General features: G+C 40.9%; 1 protein-coding gene across 8 annotated transcripts in view; it reads left to right on the top strand.

The window, feature by feature from the left end:
• Window positions 1-18,920, top strand: part of p4ha1b (prolyl 4-hydroxylase, alpha polypeptide I b) — a 91,711-nt gene that overhangs the window by 16,157 nt on the left and 56,634 nt on the right. For 5 of the 8 annotated variants that reach the window (XM_078530966.1, XM_078530971.1, XM_078530970.1 and 2 more), the window contains exons 2-4: window positions 14,739-14,856; window positions 16,391-16,487; window positions 16,679-16,830. In XM_078530966.1, coding sequence (XP_078387092.1) covers window positions 14,769-14,856; window positions 16,391-16,487; window positions 16,679-16,830 — 337 coding nt within the window. In that variant the 5' untranslated portion in view covers window positions 14,739-14,768. Of the gene's footprint in view, window positions 1-13,716; window positions 14,362-14,738; window positions 14,857-16,390; window positions 16,488-16,678; window positions 16,831-18,920 lie in introns of those variants that run through there. The other 3 variants (XM_078530972.1, XM_078530965.1, XM_078530964.1) reach the window with 1 other exon arrangement.

Raw genomic sequence — 18,920 nt, 5'->3', positions numbered from 1 at the left:
TCATGGGTTGAGGGAAGGAAGAGAAAGGGAAAACCTATAAGCATTCTGAAATTTACAAGAAATATCTACTGTACATGGATTGGAAACCTAATTTGTTGGGATCTGAAGCAAAATGATATTTTGCTTTTAGACTGAAGATGTCACCTTTGACACTAAATGGGAGCAGAGGAATCTCATTCAGAACTGAAAACACCTTAACAACTGATTCCACCAATAACATTTCAAGATCTGTCTGCCTAACTGAGGATTGATCAGTGATAAAGATTCTCTCCCTTCTCCCTTCCTTTCATTAGAGTGTCAGCTGTGGACCAGTAGCACTCTTGCCTCTGCTTCAGAAGGTTGTGGGTTAAAGTCCCACTTCAGAGACTTGATCACAAATGTAGACTGAGACAAAGTGGAGTACTGAGGGAGAGTTGCACTGTTTGAAGGCCCACAATTTGGAAGGGATGTTAAACTGAGGCCCTGTCTACTCTTTGTAAATGTAAAAGATCACATGGAACTATTTTGAAGCAGAGCAGGGGATTCTCCCTGGTTTGCAGGTCAATAGTAATCCCTCAAACAACATCACTAAAAACAGATGATCTGGTTGTTTATCGCATTGCTGGTGGTTGAAGGGGGGGTGGGTGGGGTCTTGCTCTGTGCAAATTGGCTGTTATGCTTCCTACGTTACAATAGTAACTAACTTGAAAAAATACTTAATTGGCTACAAAGCAATATGGGACAAACTGAGGTTGTGAAAGATGAGATTTAAATACAAATTTTTTTCTCCTTCCTGTCTTGTCCCTTTTCCGTCCATTAATTTCATTCCCCTCTTTACGGTATTCTCCGCTTTCTCCCCCCCCCATATACCCTTAACCCCTCTCTTTCTGTCTTTAAGACCCCTCATCGTCCCCATTCCATATTTGCTTGGTCTTGTGCATTTCCAAAATGTACAATGTGTAACCTGCATGGCCTTACCTGTTACATGGAGTGAGCTCTGCATCTGATGCTATTTATCATTCAAGTTTGACCCCTTTAATCCACCAATGTAAAGAAACGGTGCAAGAATTGACTGTACAATTCTGGTGCTGGAGGCAGCATGCTTTTTCAATCAGTATTAAAAAAAGACTGGATATCATGTGAAGAACTGTTAATATGTCCTAGTAGATAAGTTAGGTTCAGTTGGTGAGGATACTCAGTTTTGAAATAAACTATGAACACACTTATTAGATGGCAACCTACTCTTGCTATAAATTGATTGGGAGTGAAGACCTCTCAGTTAACATCACTTGCGTTCATTTGCAATGCAGACTGTTGGGCCTGACAAGGTTCTGCTTTCTAAGTGTCTAGTGGTAACATCACTGGATGAGTAATTCAGAGGCCCAAGCTGGGGACAAGGGTTCAAATCCCACCATAGCAGCTGGTGGAATTTAAATTCAATTAAGAATCTGGAATTGAAAAGCTAGTTTCAGTAATGATGACCATGAAACCATTGTCGATTGGCATTAAAACCCATCTGGTTCACTAACGTCCTTTAGGGAAGGGAATCTGCCATCCTTACCTGGTCTGGCCTACATGTGACTCCAGATCCACAGCAGTGTGGTTGACTCTTTACTGCCTTCTGAAATGGCCTAGTAAGCCCTCAGTTCAAGGGCAATTAGGGACAGACAACACATGCTGGCCTTGCCAGCAATGTCCACATCCCATTAAAGAATTTTAAAAATGCAACCGCTTTGGTTTGCATTATTTGTATATAATGGTGTTTTCTTATGAAACTTGGCTTCCAGGACATGATAAATTCCAAAATCAAGATTCAGTTGGGGTTAAGGTCATTGCTAAATATTAGTCCTGTCATAATCTAATAGTGATCCATAGAAGCTGTGACTAATCAGGATAACTTTTGTGCCGCAGAGTTTTGAGTTATCTGAGCCTTTTTTTTTTAAAAAAAGCACCCTTTTTTTTTGCATCCTTGTTATTATAAGAATATCCCAACAATGCCCTACTTTGTGTAATGCCTGCAGATGGCTTCCTTGAGTTAGGCATTGTGCTGTGGTTTCATTGAATGTACAGCCTTTTTTGATTTAGTTTGGCACGTCGCATTGCTGTTTGCAGTCAGTTCGTCATTTTAACACGGAGAGCTTGAATAAGAAAGCTTTCTGTCAGCAAAATTATCTGGGGGCAAAGCAGGGAGAAAGCAAAATAATGAAGTGAGGGAAAAATAATGTGTCCATTTCATACTGCAAATTTTGGTCATTGTATTTGGTTTTTTTTTTGTTGACTAGTTCAACAAAGGAACAGTTCTGGGTTTCGGGTATTAATGAGAATTACAGCAGCCTCAAAAATATAAAATAAGTAAACAGGATTAAAGTTTCATCTTTGGCTTTGGAAGCCAAGCTATTTCTCTGGAACCCAGTTTCATTTCTGGAGTCGAGGAGCTATGCTAACAGTGGCCAGGATCGTGGTGAGAAAGGCAAAATTGAAATTTTTGGTCCATGCTGACTCCAGGCATTGATGACAAAGTGTTTGAGCAGATGAGGATTAAAATATTCACAAGTTGAAAATTTAAGATTTCCTCCTGGTGCTAGACTGAAGAGCTGCTCCACCTTTGAGTTAAATCTGTATAATCCAATCTGAATTCAGTTTCCTGGGTTATATATTCAAAGCTACAGTGCAGTGTTAATAGTGTACTGCTACAGGGTATTCCTTTCCTCCAGTTTTTTTTAAAGCCTCATTATTCGAGAGTGCTTTTCATGATCTCATGACATCCCAAAGTACTTTACAGCCAATTGAGTATTTTTGAAGTGTAGTCACTGTTATAATGTAGGAAACATGGCAGCCAGTTTGCATACAGCAAGCTCCCTCAAACGGCAATGTGATAATGACCAGATAACCTGTTTTTCTGATTTTGATCATGGTATGTATATTGGCCAGGACACTGGGGGTAAACCCCTGCACTTGTTGAAATAATGTTATGCAATCTTTTACGTCCACCTTAGAGATCAAAAGGGGCCTTGGTTTAACATTTGATTTGGAAGATGGTACCTCCGATATTGCAGCATTTCCTCAGTGCTGCAGTGGAGTCTCAGCCTAGATTGCATACTCAAATCTCTTTGTTGGGGCTTGAAGGTTTCATTGGAGACTGGGCCAATCCTGAGATCTTAAAGTGGAAGTTTCTACCGAAAAATATATTTCTTTTGTGCGGAGGAGATATTTGACTAGCTCCTCTTAGCAGGCAACCATGCTAGTGTTTGTTTGTGGAGGCTTTTAAGGACAGGGATAGGTTATTCAAATCCTTGAACTTGTTCTGCCATTCAGTTAGACCATTGCTGTTCTCCACCTTAATTCCATTTACTGACCTTTGTTTCATATCCCTTGATGCCCTTATCTCTGTCTCTCTCTCTTGAAAATTTAAATTTGTCCATCATCCATTTCCTTTTGAAGGGGAAAGAGTTCTCCATATTGCTACTGCCCATAGTGTGTGCTGAATGGTCTGGCTCTAATTTTGAGATTGTGGCCCCTTGTCCTGGCTTCCCTCAACAGAGGAGTTTGTTGCTGCAGATAGTGTGTGTACTGGGTTGGGTGGGGTGAAGTGGGGGTGGTGTTGTGGGGGACAGGGCTGTTAAGGAAGAGCTGTATGTAATAGAATTACACAGAAACAGGCCATTCAGCCCAACTGGTCGATGCCTCCTCCCACTCTTTTTACATCATCAACCATAACCCCATTAACATATCTTCCTCTATTCCTTCCTCCTCTATTCCTTTCTCCCTCATGTACTTATCATATAGTGTCAGGGCTCTGGGAGATTAAAGAAAATGTTATCCTGCAGTGTTAGTCTCAGTTGGGGGCAGTCTCTTCACTCACATTCCCACTCAGCACTTCCTGTGCCCTCGCAGAAATTACAGTAAAACTTGTTTTCTGTTATACAGCGCCCTTCCAAGTGTCAGCTTGATTTAATTGACTTGTCTCTTGACTTGCTCCATCCCACTCAAAAACTTGAGCATAGTACGCTCTAGTTGTTAACTGAAGGAAGTACTGCACAGTGGTGCTCTCCTTCAGGTAGGAGATTAAACCAAAGACTTGGCAGATGTTAAAAATCCAAAGAGCAAATATTCCTTTCAATCAACAACAAACTAAAAAACTAGTTACAAAAACAGAAAATGCTGGAAAAACTCAGCAGGTCTAACAGCATCTGTGGAGAGAAAAACAGAGTTAACGTTTCGAGTTTGACGGACTTGAAACGTTAACTCTGTTTTCTCTTCACAGATGCTGTTAGACCTGCTGAGTTTTTCCAGCATTTTCTGCTTTTGTTTCAGATTTCCAGAATCTGCAGTATTTTGCTTTTAAAAAACTAGTTAACTGGTCCATCATCTCAAAGCAACTGGTAAGATATTGCTGTGTGCAAAATGGCTGCTGCTTTTAACTACACTTAGCCAATAGTCACTGCACTTCAGTGTAATTCATTAGATTTGAATCTCACTTTTTTTCTCACCTATCAAGGTTACAGTTGGTTCTAAAAAATTAATTTTGGGTGTGACTAAATGAAGTAATATTCACACAGAGTTGTCTCCCATTCACCATAAGGGTGGAATGCATAGGTGTCATACAATGTGACCTGTAAATCAATGTGAGTTTGCTTTTATTGTGATGCTAGACTGTAGAATGCTTGCACAGCTGTTGCTTTGCACAGTTGACACACATTTGTGTAGCTTTGATTTATTTGTCAGGAGAGTAACTTTAGTTTGATCTCGTCACTGCTGGTAGGAGCTTATACTGCCAGTTCCAGAGAATGATATACAAAGGGTGCTGATGGCACTCTGCAACCTGCACACTAGCTCATTCTTTATAACAGGCCTTTATAATGGAATACCAAAGTAAAATACCCTCTCTACTGAGACTGATATACTGTGTACTCTAATGGGTAAATTGCTTCTAGCTCACTCATTAAATTGTACCTTGCTCTATTATGAATATATTTGACTCCCAGTGGTTGACCTGAAATTTCCTGGTGAAATAGAATTCTGGCTGTTTCCTGTGTGACTGCGTTCGTGTTTTCATTATCAATTTTTTCCCAGATTGAATCCAATTAATTTCCAATGAATGTTATTGCCAGTTTTTAAAGCCTCAATCCAAAGTCCTGTTAGCATTGTGTGAAATAGATGGCAGGACTCCATGAATTCTCCATTCATTCATGGAAATGTCAGTTTAATTTTACTGTGTTTTCTCAATAAACTATCAGTGTTGGATTTGCCTGTGGAATCTTTATCATCTAGAAAGACTGACAAACTTGGTTGGGCCAGTGCATAGAAACTGTAACATTGAGCTCGGGGACAGTCATAGAACAGTAGAAGTTCACAGCACAGGAGACCATTTGCCCATTGTGTCTGTGCCATCTTTATGGAAGAGCATACCAAAACTTATCCACTGGCCTACTCTTCATAGCATTTTGTTTTCCTTTGCTACAAATATTTATCCAGTTTTCTTTTAAAACAAAGAATGGCCTCTTGAGTTTTCATGTCATTGAAGTTCTGGGTATCATACTTGGCCCGAATTGAAACGTTATGGATAATCAAACACTCTGTTCTGTATGGATAATGTTTGAATTTTTGCGAGGTTTGTGGAGGGATGTGCTGAAGTGGGGTAGAGGGAAATTCCATTGAAAGTCTGTGAAATCCCATATTACACAACAAACCCCCAATGCCCAAGGAAAGCAGTTTGGCAGAAAGCAAACACAAAGTTTTTCATAGTTAGTCACATCTCCTCCCCTACATGTTAATCCCTAATTCAAGACTGAGCAAATAAGCATTGAATGCTTCACACTGGAGGGGTGGCCTCATGTTGCAGGGATCCCAAGGGATTTGTGGCATGTTTTCTGTAAAAATTCTCTTCTGTTGCACAGTGCAGCACTCTTCAGTACACGTAGACATGAGGGATACTAACTGAGAATGTGTCACTGCTGCACTATTGCATGAAACAGGAGCTGAGCAAATCAGAACTTCATTTTGTAGCGCATGAATGATTCGAGAGAGAGAGAGAGAGAGAAGAAACATTGACACAATTTATTTCAATTTAACTGTATCTAGCCCATTGCTGTTTTGAGTTCATTTCTATAATGCTGGTATGCTAATACAGAATTAGTTGTGTGCACTGAGATTAAAGACTCTTCAATACCACAATGCTGTATTAGTGTAATGTCAGAAAGAAAGCAGTCAGTGTTATGTAATATGATAAAAGCAGCAGATGCTGGAAACCTAAAATAAAAACTGGAAATGCTCAGCAGGCCTGGCAGCATCTATGGAGAGAGAAACAGAGTTAACATTTCAAGTCAAATATGATTCTTCTTTGGAACCTTCCTAGTGATATAGTATATTTTGCTTCTAAAAATATCCTAATCTAAGTACAGGTGAAGTATGTGAACATTTCCTGGGCAAGCAGTGTGTAACAAAGCAGTTGTGTTTACTTACATGTATGTGGCCTGTGAGAGAAGTGTTCACCAGTGCCACTTTGTATTTGGCAGCCAATGCTCTCTGATCACCAAAATTTAGATTGGTTTGCTTCCCAATGTTAATGACTTACAACAGCAAAATACTGCAGATGCTGGAAACCTGAAGAAAAACAGGAAAAGAAAGAGACTTCTTTGGCACCCTTCAAAACCAGATGTCCCAAATTGCTTTACAGCTAAGTAAGTACTTTTGAAGTGCAGTCACTGTAATGTATGAAATGCAGCAGGCAGTTTGCCCACAGAAGCTCTCACAGGCAGCAATGTGACAATAACTGGATACTTTAAGTCCAGTTGGTTGAGTGTTGAATATTGGCCAGGACACTGGGAAGAACTCCCCTCCCCTTCTTTGAGCTAATGCCATGAGATCTTTTATGCCCACCTGAGAGGGCAGACATGGTCTCGGTTTAACGTCTAATCCAATAGATGGGACCGGCGATGGTGCAGCACCCCTTAGTACTGCACTGGAGTGTCAACCTTGATTTTTGGTTTTGTGCTCGAGACCTGGACACAGAAGCGAGAGTGCTACCAGCTGAACCACAGCTGATACCTCAAAATGCTGGAAACACTCCCGCAGTCAAGCAGCATCTACAGAGAGAAATCTCTGTCAGAACTGTTAACTTTTTTTTGCTTTCTTTTTTAATCAGTACTTTTATCACTTCTATAACTTATGCCTGCCTCCTTCTGCACTCCATGTCCCAGCTTGCACTTTCTAATCTTTCAACTGTGGCCTTGTATGTTTTCTCCTTCACATTGACAATGGTCTCCCTTGCCACCATATCCTTACATCCTGCAGTTCTCCTTCCAAATGTAAAGGGCTACATTTTATTATCTTTTTCAAATGGGTCTATCCCTCCGCTGTTCCTCCCCTCCTCATTCCTGCTTGCTATCTGCTTTCTCTCGTGGGAAGTGGCTTGGGACAGTTCCGACATTAAAGGTGCTATACAAGAGCAGGTTGTTAACTGAAAAACACAGCAATTACTCTTGGTGCTAAGATCGATTGTGGCTTTGCTAATACTCAGTGACTTAATAAACTATGTAATTGCTGATATAATTCAAAGCATTTAAGACTCAAAAAGATTAATAGTCTAATAACAGCTGATGTCAATAGTAATGGATGATTTAAAATGAATGACTTAATTCCTTTATTAAAACAATGGACAGGAACATCAGATGAACACCTTTTAATGTTGGCAAAAGTCCCTTTAGACTTGTGCACTACAAATCCTGTATATCAATATTCTTAAGAGATTTTCATTTTCAATAACATTACTGCCGCTTCATTTTGTTTCCTTTCAAGGTGTGAAAAGTCCAGGCGTATGGCTAGGCCATTGGGAGTGATGATGCTAAAAGCACCATGTTTGATGTATCTGATCTAGACAAATGAGGCCTACTGAATTGTTTGACATAATCACTAATCATCCTAAGTGGTGGTCTTAGTTGCAGAAGAGGGAAGATAATGGAGCATTTAGAAATCACTACTTCACACAGAAGGTGGGGAATATGAGGAACACAGTGCCCAAAGGGACAGTGGAGTTGGTAACTTTAGCAAAGTTAGGAAGGAGCTGGATAGATCTTTGGCCAAAGAAGTGATTAAGGGATATAAGAGAGTATATAGTATAGAATGTTTTGAACTTGAGACCAGCTTGATGGACTGTGATGATTGGATCGTACAATCTTTAATTCAAGCCTCTTTCATTTCAAAGCCAATAACTATCTCAATGGTAAGATTTGGACACCCCTATTTATATGTGTCAAAAAACATGTGATGCAGCATTTTTGTCCCAGTGAAGTTCCTCACCTTCCAGCAGTTGAAATTCTATACCCTCGGACAATGGAATTTGTGGCCCAAACTTAGGGCTGAATTTTCCGTTCGTTGGGCAGGTGCGGACCTGATCGCTGCTGGCGATCGGGGCTGCACCGCCATTTTGCATGAGCGGACCAATTAAGGCCCGCCCAGCACATTTCACACTCCTGTGGAGAGCGGGACTTTTAAAATTGCGGCGGGCGTGTACAGACCGCCGGTTCCAGTGGGGAACCGGCACCCTGTATAAAGAAAGGCCAGGCAGCCTCCTTTAGGCTGATCACCATGGCCAGCTCCAGGTGCAGGGGGTCTGCACAGCAGGATCCGGTGGAGAGCAGGCCAGAGGAGGAGGGCAAGCTGCAGAGTAGTCCAGCGGGGGGCCGATGTGCCCCTCACTTCTCTGATGCCTGCCTTGCTGCCCTTGTTGAGGAGGTGACAGCACGGCGAGAAGTCGTGTTTCCCCAGGATGGGAGGGGGAGGAGACCCCCCCGCGTGATGAAGCGGGCCTGGCAGGAGATGGCGGAGGTGGTCAGCTCCTTGGATGCTGTGCGGTGATCATGGACCCAGTGCCACAAACACTTCAATGATCTGCTGCGCTCTGGAAGGGTGAGGACCATGTCGGCCTTGGCCATTTAACCCAGCAGGTAGCCTTAGCTTTTGAGCCCCCCTCTCCCCCACGTCATAGTGTCGTTACTGCATTGGGCATTTGGCGCACGCTGGGTGGGCAAACAGATAGTGACCATGCTTACATCAGCCTTAGTGGTTGAGGCGAAGATGGGTTCTCTCCACAGCATGTGTTGGTGTTTGTCGCACTTGAGTAGTCTGGGGGCAACCTGCAGGGGAAGCAGCTAGACACATACTCGGAACTCCAACACATGTCTTATTGACGGTGATGAGATGGTGGAAGAGGAGCCTTAAGATGTCGTGGCCAAGAGCTATCTGCTGGTCTCGGCATCGCACCTAGTTGCGCCTCCTTGCCATGGGCGTTAAGACCCGTGTGTTGTTGAAAGTGATGGACGCCAAATGTGTCCAAGTTGGCCGTTGGGGGAGGGGTTTGGGAGCAGCCGTACTATCTTTTGGTGACTGATCACCAGTAGTGTGGACAGGAGCCGCTGGAGGCCTCAGATGGGCCACTGTGGTTGGGGTGCGGCATGCGCGTGCAGAGTACATGAGCGATCAGCCCCAATAAATGGTGTTCTCTGTACTGCAGGCAAAAACTGCGCACAACATCCATGAGTGTTTGCGCACTGGTGGTGGCCAGGCCATGTTCCACATACTGACCCGATTTGAAGAACAGGCCATGGCGCTGGAAAGGAGCCAAGCGGCCAGGTCGGCAGGTGTCGGCGAGGCTGGGGTGCAGCGGCCAGGTATTTGAGGCCCACAGTCCCATCCACTCTGTCTTCCTACCATGCAAAGCACTGATGATTGCTGCAATCGTTAATGCAGCAACACTGCTCATTCACAGACTGATACAGTCAGACGTGTGGGTCATACACAAAGATCCCTCGGCCCCTTGAGGTTGCGCGTTTCTAACACCTTCCAAAGTCGCCTTATCCCATTCCTGACCACTATCCCCATGGCCTAACATGCCATGGCATCGCTGCTGCACATCCAAATACTTATTGCATCTTAGGAGGGTTTGTACCTCCACCACCCTTTCAGCCAGTGCGTTCTGTCCAAAACGTCCTCAGCACCTCACCTGTCAACCTCATGGCACTCAATTTAAATAAATGCCACCATGTCAGTCATCCCTCCGCCAAGGGGAAATGTTACCTTCTGTCCACCCAATCTATGCCCCTCATAACGGTATGAAGGTCAATAATGTGACCTGTCAATCTCCTGTGCTCCACGGCAAATGTTACAAGTGTATGCAATGTTTCCTCATAACTCCAAATCTCCGGGCCAGCATTTGGGGGTTGTTTGGTAAATTTGGTTATTTTGATTTACAGTTTTCCCCATGGGGATCGTAAAACTGTCAATTTCCACATGTGGTTGATTCCTTATCTTCACTGTAGAATGAGACCAAGCCACTCCTCAAGAAGAATAGGGAGAAAATCGGGGATAGTGACTCTGGCTGCCTCATGTTGAGTTCCATTGGCAGAGATGTATGCAATTGGCTGCCTGACAGTGCACAGGATCCCCAAAATAATGTACCCCCCCTTTTCTTTTAATCTCATTTCTCACAGCTCTGTAGACTTGCCTGATCTCCAATTAACATCCTCCCTGACTAAACAAAAATCTTGTGATATTGCGGAATTGCAGCCTTGTTCCTATTTTTAAATAATGGTTTTAAGCAGGAGTTATCCTGCACCCATTATAAAATCACATCAGGGAAGGTCTGGGCTTTAGTTTGCTAGGGAATATTCTTGAGCGTTTGTTCCTTGACTTTGATGCAAATGGTTTTGAATCGACTCAAAAGTGGCAGTATAATTGCGCCCTGAATCCCCACCTAGATCTAGACTGTGGTGATTGATGACAATTACATGTCTGTGACACCGAGCCTGTTGTATTACAACATCTAACTTCTGACTTTAATTGTATTGTATCTGCAAACCCAATACTCAAAATCAGTTCCCAGCAGTGATAGTTGGGTTGACTTGTAAATTGTCACTTTTTTAATAGAAAGCAAAAGTTATTTAATTTACGAGCTCTGTTGAAGGTTTTGGCTCCTAGCTTTAATACCATTTCTTGGTGGTGTGTTTCAGAAATATTTGGGTCCAGGTAAGAAACCTCTTCCTGTTATTAAACATGCATTATTTCATACAACAGATGTGTTTTGCGCATCATACATTACAACAGTGATTGTCCTTAAATCAAAGCACCTAATTAGCTGTAAAATGTTTTGGCCTTAAGATTGTGAAAGGTACTATATAAATGCTTGTCCTTTTTCTTACATTTTGAAATGCACATAACGTCCTCGGGACACCACTTAATGCTTCACAGTTAATTATTCATTTGTTAAGTGCATCACTGCCGTTGTCAAAAGCAGCCCCGTAAACGTGATCTACAATGTTCTCAGCTAACCTATGCTGTGAATCTCTTACTTGTTTGAGTGGACAGGAGTGAATTACAATTTCCATGCAGAATAATAGATACTTGAGTGTAATTTTAATGCATTAATATTATGGAGAGCTTCAAATGGCCTTGTGGGTTCTAATTTTAAAATCATTCCTTGCTATCAGTAATTATTAGTGATGCATTCTGTTACAGTTTTAGGTGCTCACTGTGTCAGTAACAAATGTGAGAGTGTGAATAAAAACAGTTGTGAGTACTGCATGTTCTACTTTCTGAACATTATTTGTTCAAGGGAATTATTGATTTTTTGGAATTTTTTGCATTTATGTAGCACTTTTCATAGGCTCACGACATCCCAAAGCGTTTTACAGCCAAGTACTTTTGAAGTGTAGTCACTGTTGTAATGTAGGAAACAAACAGCCAATTTACACACAGCAAGCTCCCCCAAGCATTAATGTGATAATGACTAGATAATCTGTTTAACTTAGTGATGTTGATTGAGGCATAAATATTAACCAGGGCGCAGGGATAACTCCCCTGCTCTTCTTTGAAATAGTGCCATGGGATATTTTACTGCTCCCTGAGAAGGCAGACTGGGCTTGGTTTAACATTTTACCTGAAAGAAGGCATCTCCAATAGTGCAGCACTCCCTCAGGAAGGCACTGGTGTGTCAGCACAGATTTTGTGCTGAAGCCTCTGGAGTGGCATTTAAGCTCATTACCTTCTCATTCTGAGGCGAGGGTGCTACCAGATAATGAAAGTCTGGTGTTGACTACTTCTTTCACAATTCCGTGTGTCGCACCTGCGAAGTGCATGCCACAGATGCATTTGATTTGGCGAAATATATATGGAAAACCGCAATAAAGTACTCCTGAAAAACATTTTTTAAAATGTGTGTATTAAAAAGGAGGAAGAAAGATTGCCCCCCTCCTTTCTCCAGGAGAGGAGCCAGATTTTTGTAGGAAGCTTTCAATCTACAGGAAAACTCTCTGGAGCAACAGCAATTAGCTATCAACTGGGGTTGGCCTATTTCAAGTACAATTTCTGAACATCGGTTCAACCCTGACCAGTAATGTTTTACTGGGAAATAATTCAGTTTACATAATGCAAGACTTACGGTAAATTAAATTAGAAATTTGATTCGAGTCTTTTAAGTATAAGGAGGTTAAACATTTCGATATTGAGTATATAATTGCTATATTCCTAAGAGTGGGAAGTGAGATTTAAGGTCTGTCATCACTTCTGAGTAATTTTAGATTGAGAATTATAGACAAAACGGAGTGAAAACCGCTTATCCTAGTACAAGTAATTTAAGGGATAAGTATAACCTCTGGGAGTATGGCATAGATAAAGGAGTTATTAAATATACTCATGTTCATAAGATCAAGCCACTAGATAATGTTTAAGTTTTTATATATTGTATATAATTAATTACGACATAAAAGCTAATGTAAAATTCGGCAACTATGGTAACTATTTATTGTGCACGCAGCCAGATCCTGGAAACCACAATAAGATGAATAACCAGGTTATTCAAATAGTATTACGAGATCTTTTAAATGTTTACGTATGCAGGCTAGCAGGGCTTCAATTTAATATCACCCCAAGGGCAGCACCTTCAGTTATTGCAGTGCAATATCACCAGTTTATGCCCCAAATTCCCAGTGCAGGACTTAGTTATTTATCAACACTTTCAACAAGAAAGCATTACATGGATAGTTTAACGAGCTGAATATCTGATGACTGAATGCATTGTGAACAAAAGGTATGGTCCACTGCAGCTGCTTCTCTCTTTATAGCTGTGTATTTCAGAAAGGGCAGTCATTCAACAAGTGCTGTATCACATGCTGTCCTGTGCGCACGAACGCCTGTTGTAACACAACCCTCCTGCTTGTAGTTTCTGGCTTGTAAACCTGTGTACTATCATGCAGCTTTGTTAAATCTCTCAAAACACAACCAGTCTGCATTTGCTTGAAATGCATAAGCTTGCTATATAAGCAATTGGGTCAATTTATGCATGGTATATGTTGAACGGCCAGATTAATACATTTTTGGTGATGCCGATTGAATGTGGAGGACTCCCTGCTTTTTTTTTCCATAGTGCTCATGGGCTCTTTAACATCTACCTGAAACCACCAGAGAAGGCAGACATGGCCTAGGTTTAACATTTCATTCGAAGCCTGGAACTTCAGGAATGTAACACACTATACAAGTGTGAGCCTAACTATTGAACTGAGATTCTCCTTGTGTTTTGTAAAGAACAGGTTAATTGACTGTCCTGAAGCTTGTTAATCCTTTTCTACTGTCGGTTTTTCTTCATATTCCACTAATAATCTTTAGCCTTTGCCTGTTAAGCAGGGAAGTTTCCTCAGTTTAAAGCAGTGATCACTAAAGTGTTCAAGAGAGACTGACTTCAAGGCGAGGATGTCAGCGACTGAATCAAATTAATATCCTGTATCTCATTTTGAGAAACACTTGTTTATATTTAACAGCTCCTTTATCTATGGCATACTCCCAGAGGTTATACTTATCCCTTAAATTACTTGTACTAGGATAAGCGGTTTTCACTCTGTTTTGTCTATAATTCTCAATCTAAAGTTAAGTTAAAGGTAATTGGGAAAAGAATGGGGGAGGGTGGTGGTGCGATATGAGGAGTAAAACATTTATGCAATTGTTAATTAAAGGCAACAGTGATGTGGTTTCTGAGATGTATGATGAGGATTAGTTGGACAATACACACAACTGATGAGGAAAACAGACATACAAGAAGAACTTCTGCAGATGGTCATCAAGTTACAACTGCAATTCTCTAGGCACGTACTTAGGAGAGAGAAACTAGAATATCTGGGAGTGACTGGTAAAATCCAGGGTAGAAGAGCAAGAGGAAGACAAAGGAAGAAATACACTGACAGTTTAAGAAGCAGAACAAGCATAAGATTTGAGAGCAACACCAAGATGTTGGCTGCTATCAAGGACCGTGAAAGTTGAAGAGCCATGATCACTGATGTTGTAAAACATAGCATCTGAAGAAAAGAAGAATGTTCTGAAATGACCTGCTTTAAAAGGGTGGTGGAAGCAGATTCAGTAGCAATTTTCAGAAGGAAGTTGGATAAATGCTTGAACAGGAAAAATTTGTAGAGCTGTGGTGAAAGCAGGAAAGTGGGACTAACTAGATAGCTATAATTAGCAGACTGGCTCCCTCTTTCTGCGCTGTACCATTCTATGACCTGCACTTGTGTCAAAATGTGTGATTCGCTGATCTCTTTGTGGTTGTATCATTGAAAATGGGAAGGGAGATGCTTTCATTTTACAAACTTTCAACCTATTGTGCACAAAAATAACTTCCATATCACTTATAGCTCACTCATACTAACCATTGTTCTGATTTGTTCAATTCCTCTAAAATGATTATCCACTTTTTTTGTTTATTTTATCCATTGTAGAGTAACAGTACAGCGCCCAGTTACCAAGCCATGGCATGTATAAAGATTTGGTGCATTTTAGGGCTAGGAGCCCTGGTTTCTCTCGCACAAGCTCATAACGATTTCTTCACATCTATCGGTAAGTGCAAGCTTTCCTATTTGCGTTAAGTAGTGGTTGTTTTAAAAGGCTTTATTGCTTAATTAATACTTGAGCCATGGGTAATAGGACAGGGCTGGCAATTTCATTTTAATATTAATCTACTTGTACATGAGACCTGAAGAATCTGCATTTTTAGTGTAGCTGTCCCAGTGCATTTCCTCTAACCAGCAGAGTTGCTATATAAGCTATGCACAACTAAGACAAGAAGAAACTGTCCTAGAACTTAAAGCAAAACAGTAGTCTGTGTTATCTGAAAGAAGCTAAAATTTAAAGCACTTCTCTATCCAGGTAATGAACAAAATAAATTCACTATTTAAAAAAAAGTCATTCTATCACCTCCTATGCCATCTGGATTGATGTGTCAAATGAAAGAGAATTGCTCTGAACTAAATCTTGGGTACCACCAGTGGCTGGTTACAAAGTGCCATTAGAAGCAGCCTGGGAATGGATTGTATATCTGTGATTGCTTAGCTGGGATGGTGCAAGTCTCAAAGCATTGAAATTGGCCTGAAGTGTGATGGAAACAACATTACTGGATCCTCTCCTTTTGGGTACTCCCATAGTTGTGATGCCATCATTGCTCTGTTACTCCAAGCAAAAGTTGCGGCCACTGTTTACGGAATTGTCAAATTAATTGCAGAGCAAGGTGTGTCAAACTGAGACATCTGCCCCATCATTAGTTCCCCATCATTAGTTCATCCCCAATGTAAAAAAAAAGCTGTTAATCCGAGGCCAAATGTTAATTCCTAGGCTTCATTGGGTGTGACTTATAAATGTAACAATGATGCACTAAGCCCAGCATGCTTGGGAGGGGGAAAAGTGACTATGGTTTCAAAGCTTTCCACCACTGGAGGTTTTCATTGTCTCATGTCATGTCTGGATCTATTGTAGATTAATTGATAGAGATTGAGTGTTATGATTAGTCAATTACTCCATTATCATTGTATCATGCGACCACCAGGATAGTAGAAGGTGAATTAGGTAAACCTTAGTCTTTTCTCATCTTGCAATTCGTATGTTCCTATGAAAGAAGAATTTCTATCAGCCTCAAGCCTGAAAACAGAGAATATCAAGATTCCAGAGCATTGCATGGTTGTAAACAGTGGCACCATGACAGTATTCCATATTATTATTCCCAATGAGAAAATAGCATCAGTTTGGGTGGGGTGAGAAGCAATGTGAAAATCACAGGAAAATATCTTTGAATCCTTCTGATTGCAAATGGGAGCAGCACTGCTTTTGCAGGCAGTCTGGGGTGGGTTGGATAATTAGCCAATCCGTCCCTTGTCTTTGAATAGTGAATGCCCTTTTTGCAGCTTTCAAAATGCCTGCATGCATCAAAGTATTTTTTAACATAAAGGTTTACAAAATAAGTTAGTGTGAACTTTTTTTTTAAAAAAAAACAAAGAATATTTTCAGTTTCATAGAAAAATCTTGTTAACTTGCTTGGATAATGAAATTACTCTTTTATGTAAAGTATCTTGGGTAAATCTGTTTTGCTGTCTTTGGGCAGGCCAGATGACGGATCTGCTATACACCGAGAAAGATCTGGTGACATCATTGAAAGACTACATTAAAGCAGAAGAGAACAAACTGGGTGAAATCAAACGGTAACCAATTTTCTTTGTTTAATAGCATTTCGCTCCCAATCTTCCAGTGCTTTATTTTTCTCTTTTGTTTTCTTTTCCCCCTCCCTGTGTTTGGCTGATGTGTTTACCAAACCATCGGGATGTGTGTTAACGTATAATAATATCAATAAAGGTTTAATTAGTTCCTAACAGTTTCTTCCCAATCTTACTAGGTGGGCGGAAAAGTTGGACCGACTTACTGAGACAGCCACCAAAGATCCAGAAGGGTTCCTAGGGCACCCAGTGAATGCTTTCAAATTGATGAAACGACTGAACACAGAATGGTTGGAGCTAGAAAACTTGGTTCTCAAGGACATGTCAGATGGTCAGTGGCTAATCAACTTTTTCTGAGCAGACTAATAAACAACGTCCTTTTTTCCCCCTCATTTCCTCCTCCTCTTTGGCCCTTCACTCATTTCCCCTTATATTTTTCTCCACAAAACCCACATTCTTGGTATCCCTATCATCTGGGAGGACAGGACAATCCAATCTGTAGATCTCTTCACAGCGACCTATTGTATTAGGACATTTACCTGAACCCTTTCTTCCCCAGACAACCTGTGCGCAATAGGCAAAATAAAAACTATTGGCAAAAACTGAAGTATGAAAATCAATTGCATTCTAAGCACTTGTGTTTATCTTACAAATCTGTTAAATACTTTGATACCTCTAGTGTAAACTGTAAGTCTGAGGGTTACAAACGTGGTCAAAGCAACTTTTATTTTGCTTGAAGGTGAAATGTTCACATTTTTTAAAACAAGCATCTTCCCCTCCTTTGCTGGAGTTTACCAGCATTTCTGTGAAGCAGCTGGGAGGGTTACCTTGGAGGATATTTGCACTAGTTGTACTTTCTTTTGTTTATATTTGGAATCTCATCATGATGCCACAGCTAAAATCAGTAAGATCACAGGCAGTCATGGCCTACAGTTTCATGGTGTGATGGCAGCAGTGCTAAATCCAGTACCAGTTGCTGTCGGCAGTTTGTTTTCCGTGTTTGATCAAAACATCTTTATTTGATTAAAAACAAGTAGCATGTTGTTTCAGGTATGTGCACATGTTTTGCAACTTCCTTTTGCCTGTTAGCACCCAGAGTTCCTGCAGAAAAGAAATCAGTATTGCTGACCTGCCACCAATGATGCTTTTTTTTTTCAGTTCCTTGATGAATGCTGTCTGCCCAATATCCACAACCTTGCTCTTCACTCAGTGCCTCTCTCTCTGCATTGATGGAGAATAGGATACACACATATGTATCAGACTAACTTTATTTTTGATTCTTAGTTTATGACTGGCTTTGAAATGTGTGTGTCATAGAAGAAGGAAGTCATGAAAGGTTATTTTTAATAAATGGGTTCAGTGTTCCACCAGTGTTTCCTGACTGGAATAAGCCCAATGTTTCATTTCAGTTCCTCTTTCATCATTAGTGCATTTGAAGGATTATCATCCAAGATTGAATCAGGTCTTTGTCTGGACTCTAGAGGAGAATGTATTCTAGAAACTCATAACATTTTACTTAAAGGAACCTGCACCTTATTTTGTTTGTCTCCAACTCCACACGTCAAGTTCACATCTGCACTTCATAAATTCCAGTTAAAAACAGCTGGGTTTCATATTAAAATAGTTACACTAGAAAAGCTAGGAGTCTCTAAATGTGATGCGGGCAATTCAAACTCAACTGTGCAGTAGCCAAAAGTTTTACTGCACTAAACTTTTCAATTAACTTCATTTGGCAGATGGCTATGCAGCAAAAGGCAGTGGACCGAACCACATTGTAAATTGGATGCAAGCCTGGCATGGGCAAATACAAGACTTAACAAAAAAGATTAATGTCTGAACTTTTCACTCTTATTTCTCAATCGAAAATGTCTGGGCAGCCATAAAATCTTTTTGAAGAATTGTAGTGATGGAGTAGAATAACTAGTGTTATTTAGTTTAGTAACACTAATGGAAGTGTTATTAAAAAAACGTGATTGAGGCATTAAGCAGCTTCAGCTGCTGAACAAAGTTGAGATAGCATTCCAATCTTTCCTTATCGAAAGCTTACTAAGTTCCATGAGCGCAGGCATGGTTGACTTAAAATGAACATCTTTACTCCTGAAGCGCCTTCAACCCTGCTTTATATCTAGGCTTCCCACATTCTGATGTGTGAGATACGGCACTTGCTTCCTCAATGGACTTGGGGTGACATTAGCTGAGAAGTGAGCAAGGCCACAAACAATCGAGCCACCCACCCGAAAGTTGGCTGACAGCCCTCTCACCACTAGAGAGTGCTTAATATATTTTAACTTAATGAAACTTCTGAGGATCCAGAAAAAAACCTACCATTGATAAAAGGAGGTCCTGAAGGAACAAGAGAGAGTACAAACTGTGGCCAGTTTGATCTGAGGTTAACACACTGCATTGGTAATCCAGCATGCT

The sequence above is a fragment of the Cetorhinus maximus genome, chromosome 27 (genome assembly GCF_964194155.1).
Source record: "Cetorhinus maximus chromosome 27, sCetMax3.hap1.1, whole genome shotgun sequence".
Classification (NCBI taxonomy): domain Eukaryota; kingdom Metazoa; phylum Chordata; class Chondrichthyes; order Lamniformes; family Cetorhinidae; genus Cetorhinus; species Cetorhinus maximus.
The sequence above is the reverse complement of the archived record's forward strand: the minus strand, read 5'-3'. Positions and strand labels throughout refer to the sequence as shown.